Source organism: Anomalospiza imberbis, chromosome 39, assembly GCF_031753505.1.
Source record: "Anomalospiza imberbis isolate Cuckoo-Finch-1a 21T00152 chromosome 39, ASM3175350v1, whole genome shotgun sequence".
Taxonomy (NCBI): domain Eukaryota; kingdom Metazoa; phylum Chordata; class Aves; order Passeriformes; family Viduidae; genus Anomalospiza; species Anomalospiza imberbis.
The window spans coordinates 1,120,873-1,141,688 of record NC_089719.1 but is presented as its reverse complement, the minus strand read 5'-3'; the positions used below and the strand labels follow the sequence as shown (position 1 = coordinate 1,141,688).

Genomic DNA, 20,816 nt, shown 5'->3' with positions numbered 1-20,816 from the left:
CAGACACACACACACAGAGACACAGACACACAGACACACACAGACACACACACACACAGAAACACAGACACACAGACACAGATACAGACACACACACAGACACACACACACACACACACACACACACACAGACACACACTCACAGACACACACACAGACGCACAGACACACACACAGAGCTGTAAGGGGCCCTGCAGCCCAGCTGCAGTGCTCAGAGATGTCTCAACATGTAGGTGCTTCCATCCCTCAGAAGGACAAGGTGGTTTCTCCAGTGCCAGAGTACAGACGAGAGATGTCAGAGACTGAAAGTGTGCCTACACACCTTCTGACTAAAGTAAAAAGGGAAGCTGACGGACACAGACACTCACCTTGTAATCCTTGATTTCCTCCATCAGGATCTCATCACAGCTGGGAACCATGTCAGGCTTCTTTGTGGTCTCCAGCTTCCTGCGCAACCTAGAAATATCTTCCTGCAGAAAAACAGGAGACCAAGCGAAGGAGCAGTACATTCTGTGTCAGCTTCTTCAGGGACCAAAGAGAACATGTACCTGGCTAAGTCATGCCAGCCATAGTTTCATCCCCTATAATCCAAGAGACAACATGATCATCTGATGCCACAAGTATTGTCAGTTATCAGAGGACAAAATCTGAAAGAGCCAAGACCTGATGAAGCCAAAGTCAAAGTGAAACTGGATACCAAGAGCAGTTCAGCTGAAACCCTCTGCAAGCTCAGTGTACAAGGAGAAGGACACTAAAGCAGACAGATCTTGAAGGATTGTGCATAGGGTATATACCTCAGCCCTTTTGAGGTTGAACAACTCCTTCTCTCTAGTTGCTGTGTTTTCCACAATCTCCTCCTGAAAATCATGTAACTTCTTCTGAGCCAGCTCTAGCTGGGCCTTCAGATCATCTGCAAGCTGGGCTGCATCCATGGCCTGAGAAAGAAAACCAGTATATAAGGACCAAGCACAGAAGAACAGCTCTGGTGGTCTCTAGTCCCTTGTTCTTACCTTATTATCAACAAGTTCTAATCATTTAGCTTCAAGATTCCTTTGGGCAGAGCCAAACCTTGGCACACTGCAAGGCATATCTCTTACAAAAACACCAATGATCATCCAATTCTCTTCTTAACCTATTTTCAGCCTTCCAGCTTCCGTGTCTTCTCTATTAAAGTGTTCAGAGGCAGTTCTATCGCTGTACTAGACAGAACTGCACGATACCTATTTCTAACAATCTCTCTTCACCAGTTCTCTTCTGACTTTATAACCAAGTGCCCTTAATACCACAAGTTGTCCTATTAAACACAGGTCACTGCTGAATTCTCCCCAGCTCCTCTTCACAGGGATATTCCTGCTTTCCTTTCTGCCTGTTTTAATGTAATTTCTGCATTTCTACTAAAACTTAACAACAAAGGCAGCATCAGCTCTAAACTTAGACTTATTTTACTGGTAACACTGGTTACTTTACTCGTCTTAGGCATTTGTTGAAAGTGTTCACATTCCCCAGCTGTATTTCCTTTTGCTTATCCCATCTTTGCTACAAAAGCTTTGACCCCAGTTCATCTGGCTGCTGTCTCTCTCTTCACCACAGGTTACACAGAAAAACATATGACCTGCTTCTCCTTATCAAAGGAAAACATCAGTCTCCAGTACTTTAATCATAATTCTCTCCAGGACTCCTCAGCCTTCTGATATACTCATCCAAAAGCAGGGAATACCAGGTTCTCTAATCCCAGTGAGAGCTCAGAGCCTTCCATGCCTCCCACAAGGCAGCAGCTCCACCTCACAACCCAAGAGGAAACGAAGGCATCACTCACCTTGCGTTTGCTCATCTCCAGGGCCTGTGTTCGCAGACCCAGCTCCTTCTCTCCCGTTCCAATGCTGCTCTGCAGTAAGTGTTCCTTCTCCTCCAGCTTACGTACAACCTGCAGCTGGGCATCCACCTTGGGAAGGGAGACAGAGGGAACAGAAGGAATTAATGTATGCTCTGTGGGTCTTCAGAGCTGTCATTCGAGCTGCAGGCTAAAACTACCCCTGCTTCCCCATCACCAGGGAGCACACATTCAGCTTGCCTTTTTCTCCCTGAACAGCTGTGCCTGTATCCAAAGAGCTGTACCCAGATCTCTATGGTCAACACTTTAAAGCTCAGCAGTCAAATATTTGCAACAAAGATTTCTTAATTTTTGGACAGAGGCTTAAAGACTTGCTGCAAGGCAGCGAACAGTTCCACAGTGGTTCCAAGGACGACAGGATACAGAGTCATAGAATGGCCTGGATTGGAAGGGACCTTAAAGATCATCTAGTCCCAGCCTCCCTGGGATAACTTCCTCTAGGGCATGTGTTGCAGATGTCGGCGAACACAATGGGAAGAATGATGATGTCTGACTTAGTTCAGAAGGCTGAACGATTTCTTTATTATAATTATGCTATGATACATTAATATACTATATAAAAGAGGATACTAAAAACTACATGCTACTCTCTCTATCATATCTCACTCCCTCACAACTCGTGACCCTGTTCTCCAGAGTCCAGACACAGGTGGATCCAATTGGCCATCAGGCCCAAACAATCCACCGTGATCCAACCAGGCATTCGTTCTAGGTAAACAATTCTCCAAACATTCCACATGAGAAAAACAAGGAGAAGAAATAGAAATTGTTTTCTCTTTCACTTTTCTCTGTGTACCTTCATAAAAATCCTGAGAGAGAGAGAAATGTGCTTGCCCCATTTTGGGGTCTCTGCTGAGGTGTGCAGGGATCCCTCACGAGGCACGCAGGGATATTTCTGGCCTCTCCTAAGGTGTGCAGGGATCCCTCATGAGCTGTGCATCAGGGTAAATGTGAAGGTTTTTTTTTACTCTTCTCAGCACAGCAAAGGGACACTTGGCCAAGGTTTTGCAAGGTTCCTGTCTTTGAGCCGGATCTGGCTATCCCAATATCCCAGCTCTGTCTATCCCAATATTCCAGCTCTGTCTATCCCAGTATCCTGGCTCTGGCTATCCCAATGTCCCAGCTCTGGCTATCCCCATATCCCAGCTCTGGCTATCCCATGTCCCAGCTCTGGCTATCCCAATATCCCAACTCTGCCTATCCCAATGTCCCTGCTCTGGCTGTCCCAATATCCTGGCTCTGGCTATCCCAATATCTCAGCTCTGGCTGTCCCAGTGTCCCGGCTCTGGCTATCCCAATATCCTGGCTCTTGCTATCCCAATATCCCGGCTCTGGCTATCTCAATATCCCGGCTCTGGCTATCCCAATGTCCTGGCTGGCAGAGCTGGGAAGGAGGTTCAGAGGCTCAGAGCCAAGGAAAGGGGTGCAGGGACTGGGAGAGCTGGGATGGGGTGTCCAGGGAATCCTGTGCCCAGGAAAGGGGGTGCCAGGGCTCCTGAGTGTGAGGAAAGGAGGGGCTGGGGGCTGGGAAAGGCAGGAATGGGGGCCCAGGGGTCCCTGGTCAGGGTAAAGGGTGGGGCTGGGGGCTGGGAGAGGTGGGGGGCCGGGAACAGGTTGTGTTGGTGCCGGATAAGGGGGTGCAGGGGGGTCTCAGTGCCGGGCAAAGGGATAAAAGGGTGTGTCAGTTCTCAGGAATGGGGGTGCAGGGGGGTCTCAGGGTCACAGAAATGGGGGGCAGGGATGTGGAGAGGTAGAAGGGAGTTCCAGGGGGTCCTTGAGCCCAGGAAAGGGGAGTCCAGAGTTTCCCAAAAAGGGGGAACCAGGAAGGGGACACCCGGGGTGTCCGGGAAGGGGGAGTTCAGGGGGTCTCTGGTTTTGCACAAAGGTCGGGCTGGGGGCTGGCACAGGCAGCAGTTGGCGTCCAAGGTGTTCCAGGGTGTCCCAGGACCAAGCCCAGGGGAAGTCTGGAGGCTGGGAGCCATGGGATGGCGGGGAAAAGGGGAGCAGGGGGCCCTGATGTCCGGAAATGGGGGATTCAGGGGTGTCATAAATGAATGATCCAATTTATTAATTAAAGAAAATTGATTAAATTGTCCAAATATAAATTTAGAGAATAACAACGAAAAGCCACTATCAAAAAAGGTCAGTGCCGAGCCCGGGATCAGCGCTGGGTGAGACACAGGCTTGACCACTGCAGCATAGGGTCCCCTATGTTCACCCCGACTGTTCTGTCCGAGCGATTTTCATACGGTTTTTCTTGCCTGAGGCAAAGTCCATTTCTTTTTTTCTGGGCTGCACCTATTCATGTGGAGTTCCTTCACTGTGGCAAGTTGAACAGAACCCGTCCGATGTGTTCCTGGAGTTCGGTATTCAGATGTATCTCCCTGATGGTTCTGGTTATCTCACTCTCAGGTACTTACCATGTGTTCCTCATCCGCCACATCCATTCGTTTGCAAATTAGGTCCTTTTCTCCCTGCTGCCAGCTGCGGTTTTGAAATACTGTGAAGCAACCTTCCCGCCCCCGGCTGGGGTGCTTAAAAAAACTTACAGAATATTTCTTACCAATATAACATATTTCATACATCTATTTCTCACAAGCACGAATTATCTAAAATACACATAACAATACGTATTTTATATAAATACATTAATTCGTGCTTTTCTCTTAAAAACTTTACATTTTTATTTTTAGCTACCTGTGAATTTTCCCTTGAACCCATGTAACTATTCCATACTCTACTTATTTGGTGCTCTTAAGAACTCTTAATTTTTTTTTTTTAGATTTTGTACCTTTATTTTACCCTTCCTGTGGTATTTCTTGATACATCCTATAACCAACCCTTTTTTCTTTTATTGTCTGGGTCCATCCCCTCTTTATTTCTTGAGAAGCAGAATGTCCTATCATATTGCAGACAGACCCCAGCGCTCTCCTGCCTGTGACACCCCAGTGGTGACAGCCCCAGCGTTCCCCTGTCTGTGACACCCCAACACTGACAGCCTCAGCGTTCCCCTGTCTGTGACACCCCAACACTGACAGCCCCAGCGCTCTCCTGCCTGTGACACCCCAGTGGTGACAGCCCCAGCGTTCCCCTGCCTGTGACACCCCAACACTGACAGCCCCAGCGTTCCCCTGCCTGTGACACCCCAGCCATGACAGCCCCAGCGTGCCCTCCCTGAAGAGGCTCCAAGGGAAGTGTCCCGAGCCACGTCCAGCCAATGGAACTGACCGGCCACTGACCAACCCAGCCTGGGCTGGTGTGGATTCCTCTGCAGACAGCTCGGGGAAGGTGTAAGAGGCCGTCTGAAGCCCCCACATTTGCCTACCAATTGCCATGAGGAGAAACCCCTTCCCTCACTACAGTTCCGGCTTGGAGAGAGCGGCAGTGCAGGTGCAGCTGCTGCACCGTTACGTTAGCTGTTCCGAACAAGGCCTGGCAAGGACTCGGCAAGGAGTTGGCAAGGACCTGGCATGAACCCAGCAAGGAACGGCCTACTGCATATTTGCCCACTCTCCTCCTGAAGCCGAATGAACTTTTGGGGTGTCCCTAGTGGTCCCTCACTGAAGACCTCGCATCTGCCCCGTTACCACTGTGACAGATGGATGGAGATGGAAAACTCTCTTCCTAAGGACTGAGACTGAGACCCCTACCACAGGGAGTGGGGAAACCACTAATGACACGACCTGTTCTTCTTCAGTCATTCCAATGGACTTATTCTTCATTGTGTTCGTCCTGCCTTGGTGGTTTCAGTGGACTCACCTGTTCCCCCACAGCAATCACAATAGACTCTCATTGTCCTACATGTTCCCCCGTCTTTCCTCTGTGGACTATAACTGTGAGGATCTCGCCTGTGTTGGTAGCTATTCCCATCCCCCTCTTTTCTCTCTCTCTCTCTCTCTCTATCCTTTTATCTCCTTTCTGATCCCCACTATTGCATTTACTGTTTTGGCCCTTAATAAAGGTGCATTTGTTGTGATTGACTGATAGTTCCTTGTTGTTTGCCTTATTGCACTTTTGAGATTGGTGAAAAGAACCATCGCGACACCCCGCACAAGCGGATCGTGACAGATGGCCAGGGTGTCAGACCCAGCCAGCAGGGGTTTAGCAGGGGCAGGTCGTGTCTGACCAACCTGGTCTCCTTTTATGACCAGGTGACCTTCCTGGTGGATGCAGGAAAGGCTGTGGATGTGTCTATTTGGACTCCAGCAAGGCCTTTGACACTGTCTCCCAGAGCACACTCCTGGAAAAGCTGCAGCCCACAGCTGGGCCAGGAGCACTCTGTGCTGGGTTCAGAACTGGCTGGATGGCCGGCCCAGAGAGTGGTGGTGAGCGGTGCTGCATCCAGCTGGGGACAGTCACCAGTGCTGTCCCTCGGGGCTCTGTGCTGGGCCAGCTCTGTTCAATATTTTTATTGACGACATGGATGAGGGGATTGAGGCTTTTATTAGTAAATCTGCAGTTGACACTAAGCTGGGAGCGTGTGTCCATCTGTTGGAAGGTAGGAGGGCTCTGCAGGGACACGTGGAACAGCTGGATAGATGGCAGAGTTCAATAAGTTTAAATTTAATAAATCCATGTGCCAAGTCCTGCATTTTGGCCACAATAACCCCCTGCAATGCTCTAGGCTGGGGACGGTGTGGCTGGACAGTGCCCAGGCAGAAAGGGACCTGGGGGCACTGGTCGACAGCAGGGTGGACATGAGCCAGCAGTGTGCCCAGGTGGCCAAGAAGGCCAATGGCTCCTGGACTGGATCAGGAATGGTGTGGCCAGCAGGAGCAGGGAGGTCATTCTTCCCCTGTACTTGGCACTCGTGTACTTGGCATTCTTCCCCTGTATTGGCAACGTACCTCGAGTGCTGTGTCCAGTTCTGGGCTCCCCAATTTAGGAGGGACATGGAGGGGCTGGAGTGTGTCCAGAGAAGGGCATCAAGGCTGGTGAGGGGCTTGGAACACAAGTCCTGTGAGGAACGACTGAGGGAGCTGGAGTTGTTTCGCTTGGAGAAGACTCAGAGGTGACCTTATCACTCGACAGCTTCCTGAAAGGTGGTTGCAGTCAGGTGGGGGTCGGTCTCTCTCTCCTCACAGCAACTGACAGAACCGGAGGACAGTGTCTTAAGCTGCACCAAGGGAAATTTAGGTTGGATATTAAGAATAAAGTTTTTAACGGAAAGGGTGATAAAGTACTGGAATTGTCTGTCCAGGGTGGTGGTGGAGTCGCCAGCATGGGATGTGTTTAAAAAAAGACTGGATGTGATACTCAGTGCCATGGTTTAGCTGAGGTGGTGTCAGGGCATGGGTTGGACTTATGATCTTGAAGGTCTCTTCCAACCCAGTAATTCTGTGATTCAGTGATTCTGTGACATCACAGAGCAGGCTGTGACATCACAGAGCTGACTGAGAAGTCACAGAGCAGGCTGTGACATCACAGCGAGGCTGCATAACATCACAAAGGTAGAGCTGTGACACCATAGAGCTGGCTGTGACATCACAGGCTGGGCTGCGACATCTCAGGGCAGATTTTGTGACATCACAGAGCATACTGGGACCTCAAAGAGCAGGCTGTGACATCGCAGGGCACCAGTATGAAATCAGAGGTGGCCTGCTACATCTCAGAGTGGGCTGTGTGCATTACAGGGGCTGTGTGACACCACAGGGGTTCTGTGACATCACAGGGGCTGTGTGAGGTCACTGAGGAGGTCACTCCACCCCAGCCCCCCCTCCCAGTTCCCCCAGAGAAGTCCAACGCTGCTCGTGCACAACGGGGTCCCCTGTCCCCCGGGTCCCCCCGCCCCTGGCGCCGCAGCCTCCCCCAGAGGATGTTTGTCATGGTTTGACACTGGCGCAATGCCAGCGCCTCCATGAAAATGTACCTTTTTAAATAATTGCTGTGAGATGTGATCAGGAACAGAGCAGAGCAGGCCCAAACTTAGAAAGAACTTTCTTTCCCAAAGGAAAGAACTTTATTAAACTACTACTACTATAAAAACTACAAACACTAAATCCTGGATGAAGATTTTCCAAAACACCCCTCCTCCTCCCACCTAATTTCTAAACAAACTCAACAGTGAGACACCACCCAGGATCTTGATCAAGTTGTTACCCTTCAGATATCCAAATACTCAGTCTTTCAAGGGAGACGGGAGTCTCTCTTGTGCCACAGACTCCCCAGGAAACACAATTGCCACCCTTGTGTTTCCATGTCACACATGGCAACCGCCCGGAGAAAATCTGCCATGGTGACACTCTCCTTTCCATGTCACAGTGCTCTCACCACCGTGCATGGACAGACTGCTCACAGGGCTCCTTTAAGGATGCTTTGCCGTGGACCAAAAGAGACAACAGTTCAGTTTCTCATTTTGGGACTACAGTCCCCCCCATTTTCCCCTGGGGCTGAGGGTCCAAGAACAGAGGTTTTCTTCTCCTCTTCTTCTTCCTTGAAGATAGAGGGCTTCTCCACACCTTCTCCAGCTCTCCTCTGTTCTCTCTACTCCTCTGCTGGTAATCACTGAAACAGGTCTCCTGGCACACCAACGCACCACCCTAAGTGCAGCTTCTGTTAGGAGAATTTGGTTCAGTCTATGGCTAACAAGAGAAGTCCAGCCACAAGCCACTCCATCATCTCCTTCCAACTCGAGAATTTCTTCTTCCATCATCTCGGATCCCAGACTGTCTCTCTTCTACTTCAAATCAAGGAGGAGTAATATTTTACAAAGCCTTCATTTCTCAGGAAAGGGTTAAAAGTTCAGACTCCCTGGACGGCCAAAATCTCTTCCCAGCAGCCAATTCCCAAGGCCAAGGCTGGGCACCTTCCCCCTCCTACTTCTCCTCCGTGCCGGCAAAGTTACAGGTGCCGTCCGGACTCTCTGTCTCTTCCCTCTAGGGGGGAATGACAAAGACATCTCCACTTCTCTCCACCCTTCCGTCCACAGGAGCTGGCTCAGTTCCAGTCCTTCTACCCCTCAGCTCACCTCGACCAGGCCTCATGGCTTCCCCTCCCCCACCCAGCCCCATGACTGGACAGGGGAGGTCTGCACAGCACCTTGACCGGAACCAAAGAGAGCGAGCTCTTGGGAGTTCTTGCTTTTAACACCCTGTGTTCTCAGAGGCGTATCCCTATCTTCAGTGGTCACTTCAGGTGCCAATATCCAAACTTGACCACTGATTGGTTTGACTCAACTTCTTGAAAAAATCACTTCCATGTCAAACCACGACAATGTTCCACGAGATCGACCCCAGAGCCTGACACAGGGATGGGGGCCGGGGCCATGGGGGGTGGGACAGGGGGACAGGGTCCCCCTGGCAGCGTCCCCGTGTCCCCCAGGGCCAGAGCCTGGGCCAGGGCTCCTTCACCCTGTTACCAACAAGGGCTTGAGAGCGCTGAAAAAATCCCCAGCAAGGGATCAGCAAAAACCAGATTTAATATTAAGCGACAGCACCACGAAGATCCTTGGCAAGAGTCACTCTGCTCCTGACTGGACACTGCAGGCACACCAAGGAAACAAAGCTACAAAAAAACCAAACAAAATCCAGGCAATCAAACCAGAAATGAGCTGAGAACTGGGGCTTTCATTGCTATGGAAAAGAACTGTCCTTCTCGTCCAGGTGCTCATGGCCAGAATTGGGATTTCACCTCCAACACTCCCTGTTGTGACAGACTGGAGGAGATTGTTGGCTGGAAACATTTCATGTGTGGGGAGGAAGGGGCAGGTCCAGCCTTGCCCTGCCCTGGAACCCCAGCCCTGCCCAGCCCTGGAACCCCAATCCCCCCAGAGCCTCTATCCCAGCCCAGCAGTGTCTGCCAGTCCCTGGCACAGCACAGGCAATGCTCCACAGCCACCTCTGGAGCCCCCAGCCCAGCTCCTGAGTGACCAAAAGACCCCAAGTCCCACCTGGGGAAGGGCCCAGGAACACCAAGGGGTATTTATGGCTGAGCACAAGGCAAGCACACATCTTGATCCTACCACCTCTTGGAATTTCTATTTTTATGAGAAACACTGGAATCCAGGAGTTGGTAGCTCTGTGTGTGTTCTTCTCTAAATCTTATTTTTCTCTATTTCTGTGTCTTCTTGTGTATTTTGATTAACTTAAAATTGAACAGGATTGGAGTTTGTGAAGTTGAATTGGCCAAGGTAATGCTTTGGGAAGTGTTTTTGTTGATTAAATGTTGTATAAGACCTTTTGCCAATTTTTTTCTGATTTTCTAAAGTTCCCAATATAGGCTGTTTTGTTGTTTTGAGCTCCTGAGAATCTCTTGTTGGTATTTCTCCAGTGCATCCAACTCAGAGGCCACAAACAATTTTAATTCCTCTTAAATGTCTCCTTGAGAGAGTTGTTTGGGGGATGGGAGTCAGGGCTTGTGTGTCCTGCTTGGCACAGCCCAGGCAGGGCTTTCACAGCCCCATTCCACACTCCATTTCCCAGCTGGAGCCGCTGGTGCCTCTGAGTTCTGCTGCCCCAGCCCCAGGGACGCTCTCCTTGTCTGCCCATTCCCCCACGGTCTCTGGGCAGGGATGGCCTCAGTGGGAGCTGCTGACATCCTCAGCACCTTGGAGCGCCCTGGAGCCACCTCCGGCCATGGACGGCGGCCAGCGGCGGGGAATGTCCCAGGGTGAGGAGGGAGGACACCAGCAGAGCATCCCCCCGGGGCAACAACGAAGACAGTGCCGGGATCAGGCAGAAGGAGCACGGACCCCCACCGGAGCATCCTCCAAAGGTAAGGTGTTTTCCTAAGCAAAATTGGCAAAAAATCTTATTAAATTCTGTGGCTGATCTTTGCTGTCCCCACGAGTCGCTCGCCACCCACACGAATCATAAAGTTCCCACTCAAAAGTGGGACTGGGAGCACACAGACCCTTCCCCATAGTCTAGGGACCCCCAGAAGACCCCTCCCTATGGACTGGCCACCCCAGAAATGGGGCTAGGACCTCCAAAGAAACCTCCCCATTACCCTAAAACCCCCCAAAATGGTGCTGGTACCCCCAGAGACCCATCCCCATGGGACTGGAACCACCACAGACCCATCTCCATGAACCTACAACCCCTAGAAATGGGACAGGGACCCCCAGAGACCCCTCCCTATGGGCCGGGCATCCCCAGAATGGGGCTGGGACTCCCCCCATGTGAGCCACGCCCACTCCCCGCCTTGCCCCGCCCCCCAGCGTCAATCCAACCAATCAGCGCCTGAAACAATCAGTGCAGGAACGCCTTCCGCATCGACCAATCAGATCGCACTCTCATTCTGGCCCCACCCCTTCATTGTGACATCACAAGGGGCCTTGACATTCAGCCCCTCACCACTATGACATCACTGCACTCCCATTGGCTGTCGGCGGGAGGGCGGGGCTTGCCCGGACTATAAAAGGCGTGTGCTGGCACACAGGGCTCAGTGCGGGCCCGGCGATGGGAGCAGCGGCGTTGGCGGCATCAGAGCCCCGGGAGCGCCCCGGCACCACCACTGGCAATGGACGGCGGCGAGGAATGCCCCGGGGGAGAGGGGGGAGGACCCCGCCAGAGCATCCCATGGGACAGTGAGCACCGAGAGCGGCGGGGCATCGCCCTCGAACGAGGACGATGGAACTGGGAGGACCAGGGCAACCAGTGGAGCATCCCCGGGGCTGAGGAAGGAGAATACCAACATAGCATCCCCCGGGGGCAACGGGCATTTAGGGATTTTAGGGATTGTAGAGTGTAGTTTAGTATGTCACATAGATGAGAAGTTTAGGTTTTACAATTTTTAGCATATTGTAGATTGTTATAAACGCCAATCACTTGGTTTTTAAAATTTTAAAAGTTTAATAATAATAAAATGGTTATAAAAATAGTAATACAATTAGAGTAATAAAAATTTAGAATTAGGACAATTACAAGACAATAAAAAGCAAAGAATTACGGGTGTCCGGATGCTCTCGGGCACTTAAGCCCAATAAGCATGCCTTGTGAACAAAGGAATAATCTTTAAAAGCAGTAGCCTGTTGCATATTCATACATCTCATACATGATGCATAAATTCCTTGCAAATTAAGAACTTTTCTGGTTTTTGTCAACTTCTTCCCCTTAATCCTGGTGGTTCCATAAAGACAGAGAGAAGGTGGAAGAATGTTTGTCTTTTCCGATAAGGAGGCAGTAATTCTTTATGGGCCCCCATCATTGTCATTTCTGTGTGAAGAGTTTCTTCATTATCTCATCTCTTGCTTGAGCTAGTAAAAAAAAAACCCCACATACATAGGCTCTATTTTAACTACAAAACTACATATACCATACTATTAAAATGTTAATACAGCACTTCTAATTAATATAACATAATACATATAGTATTCAATTTAATATTTGCGAAAAGCCAATCATAAAATATGCATTTTTCACAACTAACACAGCAGGCAAAACGCCAAAGGTGGGGGGGGGTAAGCTCACTCTCACCCGACCTAAGCTGTAGTACGCGCCGGCGGCCACCCGATGTCACCAGAGGACACAAGGAAAAAACGACGCACCACAGCTTTGGTCACCATGAAGAGACGAATTTATTTTTTCTGACTCCAATCATTTATAGTTCTCAAAAGGTGCCAGTGGATTGGAAGGTGAACGCGCCACCTCTCCAACGACACTGGACAAACTACCAGTCTATCAAATTTCTCCGCCTCTATGAAAGAATGCAAAACAAGAGGTTGTTTACAGAAAGTTGCATGAGAAAGCTCTCTACAAGAATGTAAATTCAGAAGGCTTTAGAAAATCCTAAGAAATCAAGGCGACAGGGTCACAGTCAAAGTCAGCAGGCAAAAGAAAGGATTTGCTGAGGAATGATCTTGGATCAAGCCAAACATTTACAGTCAGGGCAGTCCATTGGTACAGATGGGGGTACACTCTGGGGGTGCAGCTAAGGCCATGAGGTCACAGCAGGCTCTGGGGTCACAGCAGGCTGAGGTCACAGCAGGCTCTGAGGTCCCAGAGGTGCCAGAGCCCTGTGCTTGCACAGAACCACAGAACCCCTTTTAGGTTTTTTTTGTTGTTGTTGACTCCCTGGGAGCACTTGTAGTTCTCCACCCCTGCTATTTGTAAATTCATCCAATTGCTTTTTCAGGGGACACTGGTTAACCCAGTGCCCAAGGTTCTTACAAAGCAGGCGTGGCTTTGTGGGGTCAACCATTGCTGGTCCTCGCTGCTGCCCAGTGTGCCGCTGTGCTGATGGAACGGGCACTGGGCTGGCAACGGCGACTCTCTGTGGTGGCCTTGGCAGCAGCTTTGGTCTGGTGTCCTGAGCCACACTCCTCAGAGGCACTTTCCTGTTACAAACTAGAAGCATATCTTTTAGTGTGGGGGGGTTCTAAAGGTAAGCTTAAAATCGCAGCTCGACACTGTTCATTCTCATTTGCAAATGCCATTTCCTCTAAAACTTCTTCCCTTGCATTTTCTTTGCTAACTTGGATTTCAATAGCTCTAGTTAACCTTTCCACAAATTTCAAAAAAGGCTCTGATGGTAGCTGTGTGATCTTACTATATGGCTCGAGAGGGCCGTCAGGTTGAAGGGCAAAGAAGGCTTTTTCAGCTGCATCTCTGACTCTCTCAAGGACTACCACAGGGATTACTGCAGCTTGGACTGGGGCCAGAGACCACTGGCCCTCACCGGAGAGATGCTCGATGGTAATTGGCACGCCACTGGCATCCTTTGCTGTGTTTGGATCAGCATGCAAGTCTGGGAGGGCCTCTTTCAGCAGCTGTTTCCATGCCACTTCCCGTAGTTTGAATTCTGTAGAGGTCATGAGGCACGAAAAAAGCTGTTTTAAATCATGTGGGACTAGCACAGTCCTACCCGGTTCGGCCTTTAAAAGGCCACGGAAGCACGGGCTCTGTGGGCCATACTGTTGGTGTGTTTTGCAAATCTCTCTTATTATTTGCTGTGCAAAAGCTTTCCAATTAGCAGCTGTGGCTCCTCCCCCTTGCCCTGCATGCCGATATGTGACAGGGGTGAGTGAGAAATCGGGACCCTGCATTGGCTCTGCAGTTCCCTGCTGCTTTTCCCTTGAACGGGAAGCATTGGGATCACTGGTGTGGCTACAGGGGCGAGCAGTGGGCGAGCCCCCACCGTGGGAACCCGGGCAGGGGGCGGGGCCACCGTGGGAACCCGGGCAGGGGGCGGGGCCACCGTGGGAACAGGGGGCGGGGCCACCGTGGGAACAGGGGGCGGGGATCTCTGGTGACGTCACGTCGGCAGACGCCCCCTGGGGGGGAGGGGCGGAGCTGAGGGAGTGCCAGGTAAGGTGGGGGGAGGGAAGGTGTCACGAGGATCGGGGGGCGTGAAGGGAAAGAAAGGATTTTTGGGATGCTGAGGGGAATCATGGGAAGAAGGAGACCAGGTAGGGCGCGGTGCCACGTGCCATCCTCCATTTTCTTGGCTCTCTGGGGACTGGGAGCCATTTGGGTGGTCACTGCTCTCCAAAAAACCAACACGTGCTCAGGGTTCCTGGGCTGGGGAGACAGGGTGGGGAGAATTCCACACGGTCTGGCCAGGACTTTGTGGACAGAGGGACTCGGTCACTTCAAGATGCTCAGGGAGCCGGCTTCCCTGGGCGTGAGCAGAGTCTGCACTCCTTCAAATACTGAGTTTTGGGGAAGAGGGTTCAGAACTGGGGTGGGGAGAAATAGGAGGAGCAGAGGTACATTCCTTGTTATTTGGCTTTTCCTTCACTTCCCTTTGCTTGAGTAAAGCTGATCAAACTTGCAAACTCCAAAACACAAATTCAGCTGAAGACGTGTCCCCAGACCTTACCAAGGTTATCAATTTGTGACCCACTGTGTCCCAAAAGTGGGTATTGTGGACTTGTTCAGGAGAAACTTGCGGGAAATGTAGAAAAAGCCACCTTATAAACTGTTTTAATTTTCCCTTAGAAAACTATACATTTCCACTAACTAGCATTCCTATAATCTGATAATATAGGCCTTTCTGTGCTGTGCTTAGCTTAGCCCCCATTGTAGATGTAAAATGCACTGCACAACCTCACACCGACAAAAAACAAACCCGAATTCGGTACCGATTTCCAAGAACCGCGGTTAAGAAGCGAAAACACGCAGCTTTTAGCCCTGCCCAGCGCAGCAGCCTGTGCGGCTTTTAAAACTGCCGCCGGCAGCAGCAGGGATCCCCCGCGCCATGCGGAGGAGCCGCGGCTCAGCGCCGCCCACGCCCGGCGAGAAAGCCCGAGCCATGGTTCTGCCCCCGCTGCCCGCGCCCTCCCGCCGCTCCTGGGAGCCGCCGCCGCCGCCCGCTGTGCCGCGGGAGAATCCGAACGCCCCGCACTGCGCTGAGGGGGCGGGCAGAGCCCCCCGCTCCCCCTGAGCCAGCGGCGCTGCCGCTGCCACGCAGGCTTTAAAAACGGCAGAGCCGCGCCGTCCGGGGCTATCTCTCCCGACCCCGCGGGGCTGCGCAGCCTTGCCGTGCTCGAAATAGGAGCGAAAAAGAACAAGTCCCTCGTCAGGGACTGTTTCTGAGCTCCCCACCCCGCTATGGAGCGGGGATACTCACCCAAATCGGTGTCCTGGTCCGGTCCTGGTCCAGTCCTTCTCGGGCTGGAGTGAGTGGAAGCACACTGGGGGAAACTGGGATTTACTGGGAGAGACCAAGAGTGACTGGGATCACAGAGGAATCATAAAGGAAGTTACTGGAATAATACTGATAGTATCTGGGAGTGACTGGAATCATACTGGGTGTTATAAATGCCAATAACTTGGTTTTTAAAGTTTTAAAAGTTTAATAATAATAAAATGGTTATAAAAATAGTAATACAATTAGAGTAATGAAAATTTAGAGTTAGGACAAGTACAAGACAATAAAAAGCAAAGAATTACTGACGTCCGGATGCTCTCGGGCACTTAAGCCCAATAAGCATGCCTTGTGAACAAAGGAATAATCTTTAAAAGCAGTAGCCTGTTGCATATTCATACATCTCATACATGATGCATAAATTCCTTGCAAATTAAGAACTTTTCTGGTTTTTGTCAACTTCTTCCCCTTAATCCTGGTGGTTCCATAAAGACAGAGAGAAGGTGGAAGAATGTTTGTCTTTTCCGATAAGGAGGCAGTAATTCTTTATGGGCCCCCATCATTGTCATCTCTGTGTGAAGAGTTTCTTCATTATCTCATCTCTTGCTTGAGCTAGTAAAAAAAAAACCCCACATACATAGGCTCTATTTTAACTACAAAACTACATTTACCATACTATTAAAATGTTAATACAGCACTTCTAATTAATATAACATAATACATATAGTATTCAGTTTAATATTTGCGAAAAGCCAATCATAAAATATGCATTTTTCACAATCCCTCCTCTTATTCTTTATAAATCATTTGGCTTGAGCAATATTTCTTATCTAATTGCATTCTTTAGACTGTGTTAGTAATCAAATTAAAGATGGGATTAAACAAGGAAGAAACATCAGAACAGTTGTAATCCTAATTTATTCCACTATCTATTCTTCAATACATTACCCCATCAGTTAGTTTTTAACATTGTTTTCCCACTTTTGGACAGGTATCTGAGTTATTTCTTTAATTCTAATGCCTGAGCGGCTTTGCTTGTTATCTTCTCTATGACTGCTTGGAGTCTTATAATACGATTCAGTATATAATTTGGGTTTAATACAGAGGTAGATTGCTGTGCTGGTTTCACTTTTTTTTTTTTTTTTTACTAATGGCCTTTTTGCCTAATCTTGGACTGTATTCCTGAAATCAAATGTAAAACAAATCCATCTCTCTCATTTTGGACATTCAATGCCCTATGTATTACCACTTTTTCCTAAGTTCCTTGTAATTCAATATTTTCCCCCATTTTTCCTGCAGGTACTCAGTTTGGATGGGTTATGACAGTGGCTGTTGACATGGGGGTGTGTAACAAAAAAGGAACTTTGGTTTCTTTCCATGTAATATTTCTTTTGTAGCATTTGTGACACGATCTTGCCAGTATCTCAAAAGGTAAAAGACAACAAATGAGAGACAGAAACAGGAATAACAGAGGTCTGGTATGGCTTATACCCCCACCTCCCCTGCCTATTGAGTTGCTTCCCATAGCAGGTATGTGTGATCTTCTCGGTGGTGAGTACAGTGGTCAATCCAGGCTTGCCCTCTGTTTCCTTTGTTACTCTTTTTACTAAATAATTTTAGGCAAGTCCTTTTCCACACTCCTTAACTGAGGTTTCTTACCATTCTTCAGGTATCTCTCAGTCAACAGGCGCTGATAATTCCCATCTACAAAACAAAGTTATTACCTCAGTTGCTTTGAGTTCTAGCTGTATAGGGGATAGATTCAGTACTCAATACCTATTGCAATGAGAACATAGATTTTGTGAGCTCCAATACCAATCATTCTCATAATTTGAACATTTACTTATAACCCAGTTAGCGTGTCCAGCACTGGGATGAATCAAATAAAGTATACAGTATAATACTGATGGTAATTTCCCTTCTTCCTTGTACAAGTCACAGGCTAAGGCCAGAATGTGAGAACTCTGATTAAAATAATCTTGATCTTCCTGTTTGAATGGCAATGTTCCTCTCCTAAGGAGGTGCCGGAGGCGTCTGAGGACTTATTTAGGCAGTGCTTAAAACCAGTGATGTAAGCTTTGCCTTATTTCTCAGTTAGGTGTTATTTTTTGTACTTTCCTTGGTTCATTTGGGTTTTCCCAGACTATTACCACCCAGTCCCAGTCGAAAGTCAATTTGATATCACCCGGTTTAGATGTGATAGTCCATTCTTCAAGGTTCTTCACAAGTTCTTTGATTTTGCTGTCGTGAATTCACCCTCTTTCCGTGGTTCAGATTGCTGCTTTAGTGGTACCTGGAAAGGACTTCTTAATAACACAGTGTTAAAAGAAAGACAATACTGCATTAACTTTTACCATTAGTTTTCTTCAAAACTTTCTGGGTTTAACTAAAAGCTTTTTCTACAGCTGCTTCTTCTTCTTGTATCCAGCTGTTTTAATAGCTGCAGAGGCCAATTCTTCTTGTGAGCTATAAGTAGTTAAATAGAAAGACCAGGCCAATTTTAACACGACATGTATCACATCTCTTGTTTTTTACTTTTTGGGCAACATTTAACTCATTCTTCAGAACAAAAAGCCTCCTCTTCTTAACAAGAAAAACCAGAAAGAGAAAAGAGTTCTTGCTTAAACAAATAAATCACTTTGTGAAAGTCAGCTATCTCTGCCTTGATCTTATCTCTAGTGGTGGTCTCTTTCTTTTATTTTTTTTTTTAACAGTCTTGCGTTTAACTCTGTCCTTCGCCTCCCTTTCTCTTTTTCTCTCCCTCTCTTTCTCTCTCTTCGCATTTTAACATCCACATTCCAGCATCAGTCCACCTTCTAAGATCAGTCCACATTCCAATGTCTCAGAGGGATAAGTCTGCCAACCACCCCTCCCCCTTTTTCAACTTCTTTACAAATTAAATTACTTTTGTTATGTGCATTTTGCAAGCATGCAAATCATGGCACTCTCCACCAAGGCTACTAGCCACTCACAGCTGACACAGTACTAAAACTAAAGACTTGTTTTTCTATCACAATTTTTTTCCATTCACAAGCTCAAAAAGGTTGTAAGAACAAGGTAAACAACAACTTACTTCCAAAGTGACTCTACCTGCACCAAAAAATTTAAGACAATGTTAGTTAGTGCAATGCAATTTGCAACGAAGCCAAGGTTTGATTTGGGAAGGGCATCTGAGGACACAGAGCATGAGTTTTACAAATCCATATTTTGAAGAGAGAATGGACAAAACATGAATACAGTGGGGGGAGACAGAAAGTAAGGAATTTGTCTCTGCAATACCTTCTCTTTGAGTGCTAGGAAACGCTGTTCAAAGAGGCTCCTGTGGTACAAACAATAATTGGATGGAAAGAGGCACTCTTGAATTTAAGCTTTAATGTCACAATAGGAAACAGCACCTGAGCACTGCAGTGGTGAAGCACCCTGCCTGCAAACTCACTAGAGGCAAGCTACTGCTGCCACGCTGCAGGGCTTCCTGCAGCACAGAGGGAATCACGACCAAGCCCTCCCTGCAGGCTTGGGTAAACCACACAAGGAACCCACAACTTCTTCATAACTGTCTAACTCATTCCAGAAATAAAACTACAGCAAGCAGAGATTCCCCCCCACCATTTTTTTTTTTTTATGTGTGTGTGTGTCACACACCCACAGTGATGCTGAAAGTAACAAATTAACAGCTTACATTAGAAGATACTGAAACCTTTTCTTCATCCAGCTTTGTGTGTTCCCATTTATATATGTAGCCATCTCCAATTCGAGGTCAAAAAAATGAGCCTTATTTTTCAAAAGTGCTATGCATGCACAACTCTAGCTGCTGTTCTAGGTGCACTGCAAGCAGTCAGCACTTCCAGAAACACAAACAAAACAAAAAACTAAAAAAGCAGAACACATTTGGGTACATGTAAAAGGACTGGCTGGAAGAAAAAAATGTTTCTCATTGACCTGCCAAGTAGCTGGTGTTACCTTTAGTTTAACTTTACACACTGAGAACCATGTGATTGAACAGCTTCACATCGATTCAAAATAAATTAAAAGTAGGTCTGGCTATGTCACAGCTGTAAACTAGTTTCGCAACTTTAGAGTATAGCAAGTTACAAATTTCAAGATGAAAAATCACAATGCAAATTGGAAGAAATAATTTAAACTACTTGTCTTTGCTTGCAATTTTGATCATTTCCCTTTCTTCTGGAGAAAATAGTATCTTTATTATTGACCACATTTCTTCTCAGGTATAAATGCTTGAACTTAAAAATTGGTCGAATTGTTTAGCAGTGCTTATGGGATCCTTCAAAATCCCTTTGATTTCCTCTTTAAAATTCCTGATTTCAGAAGAAGTTAAAGGAGCATTTACAAACTCAGTTCCACCCCCTCCCATCGGGACCTCTCTTAGTGGAAACAGATCCCAGTCTTTTTCTATAGCCTTTCTCCCGTGTTGTGAGGAAGAGTCTGGAGAATGTTGTTTTCTAACTGAACTTCTCGTGTTCCTATAAGGGGCGTCCTCCAGGTGCGAGTTTTTTTTTTTGTTTGTTTTTTTTTTTTGGCTGCAGCTGCAGTTACCAGGGGAACAGAGCTCAGGGGAGCATGGGCAGGGCTCGCTGCTGGAACCGCCAAACGAGGGGGCATTTCCAGGGGATACCAGCCGGGAGCGTGGTTAATGGCGGCTGGGTCAGCTGTTCCCAGCAGAGGCGAAGCAGCAGCGGCGGTGCCCAGAGCAGCTGGCACGGTCAGAGTCGCTGGGGATGGGGCAGAGGAAACAGCCGCAGGAGGAGCTGCCAAGGATGGGACAGACGGGACGGACGAGAGCCCGCCAGGCACGGCCGGCGGAGCGGCCATGGACCAGCCGGGCGGGATGGGGGCAGGGACCGGTTGGGCAGCCGCGAGCAGCGAGACGGGGACTGGTACAGAGGCTGCGGGCGGCGAAACAGGCACTGGGACAGGCACCGGCACCGGGGCAGGCGGAGCCGAAGCGAGCGGCTCGCTGGGACCTGGGACAAATGCCGGGACTGGGACAGATGGAGCTGAAACAAGTGGTGAGCCAGGGCCCGGGACAAGTGGCTCGGCTGCGAGTGGTGTGGTTCCCTCTTGTTCCACTCCCTTTTCCCCTTTTTCTTCCTTTTTACTGGTTTTCTGTCCCATTTTTTTTTTCCCCCAAAATCTTATCTATTCATTCCATGCTCTTTTTTTTTTTCCTCACATTTTCTAACAACCTAAATACTACCTTCTTTCAACTACCTGTGCAAATAAATCCTTTCTCTCACAAACCATTCGACATAATACACCTCCCTCTAAAAAATAAAGCTCAAAATAAACAATCTACATTACATATCTTCCACTCATTTCCATTTACTCACCTTTATCTCTCGCTCACTCTCACTCACATTCACACCCTCAAGCCTGTTCA

The 20,816-nt window shown here is 48.5% G+C and overlaps 1 protein-coding gene across 1 annotated transcript; it reads right to left on the bottom strand.

The window, feature by feature from the left end:
- Positions 1-296: 296 nt before the first annotated feature.
- Positions 297-4,338, bottom strand: LOC137464242 (E3 ubiquitin-protein ligase BRE1A-like). Its single transcript, XM_068175539.1, has 4 exons — positions 4,312-4,338; positions 1,817-1,942; positions 795-935; positions 297-470 (listed from the first exon to the last, which is right to left on the bottom strand). Exons 1-4 carry the CDS (start codon positions 4,336-4,338, stop codon positions 330-332), a joined length of 435 nt encoding a protein of 144 aa, XP_068031640.1. The 3' UTR covers positions 297-329.
- Positions 4,339-20,816: the final 16,478 nt, after the last annotated feature.

What these genes read in the sequence shown, in the direction of transcription:
- LOC137464242 (XM_068175539.1), bottom strand. Translation starts at nt 4,338, where the DNA reads ATGGATGTGGCGGATGAGGAACACATG. An exon ending in TGGCGGATGAGGAACACATG is followed by an intron (nt 1,943 to 4,311) that starts GTAAGTACCTGA and finishes TCCCTTCCCAAG; the next exon opens with GTGGATGCCCAGCTGCAGGT. An exon ending in TGGAGATGAGCAAACGCAAG is followed by an intron (nt 936 to 1,816) that starts GTGAGTGATGCC and finishes TTTCTTTCTCAG; the next exon opens with GCCATGGATGCAGCCCAGCT.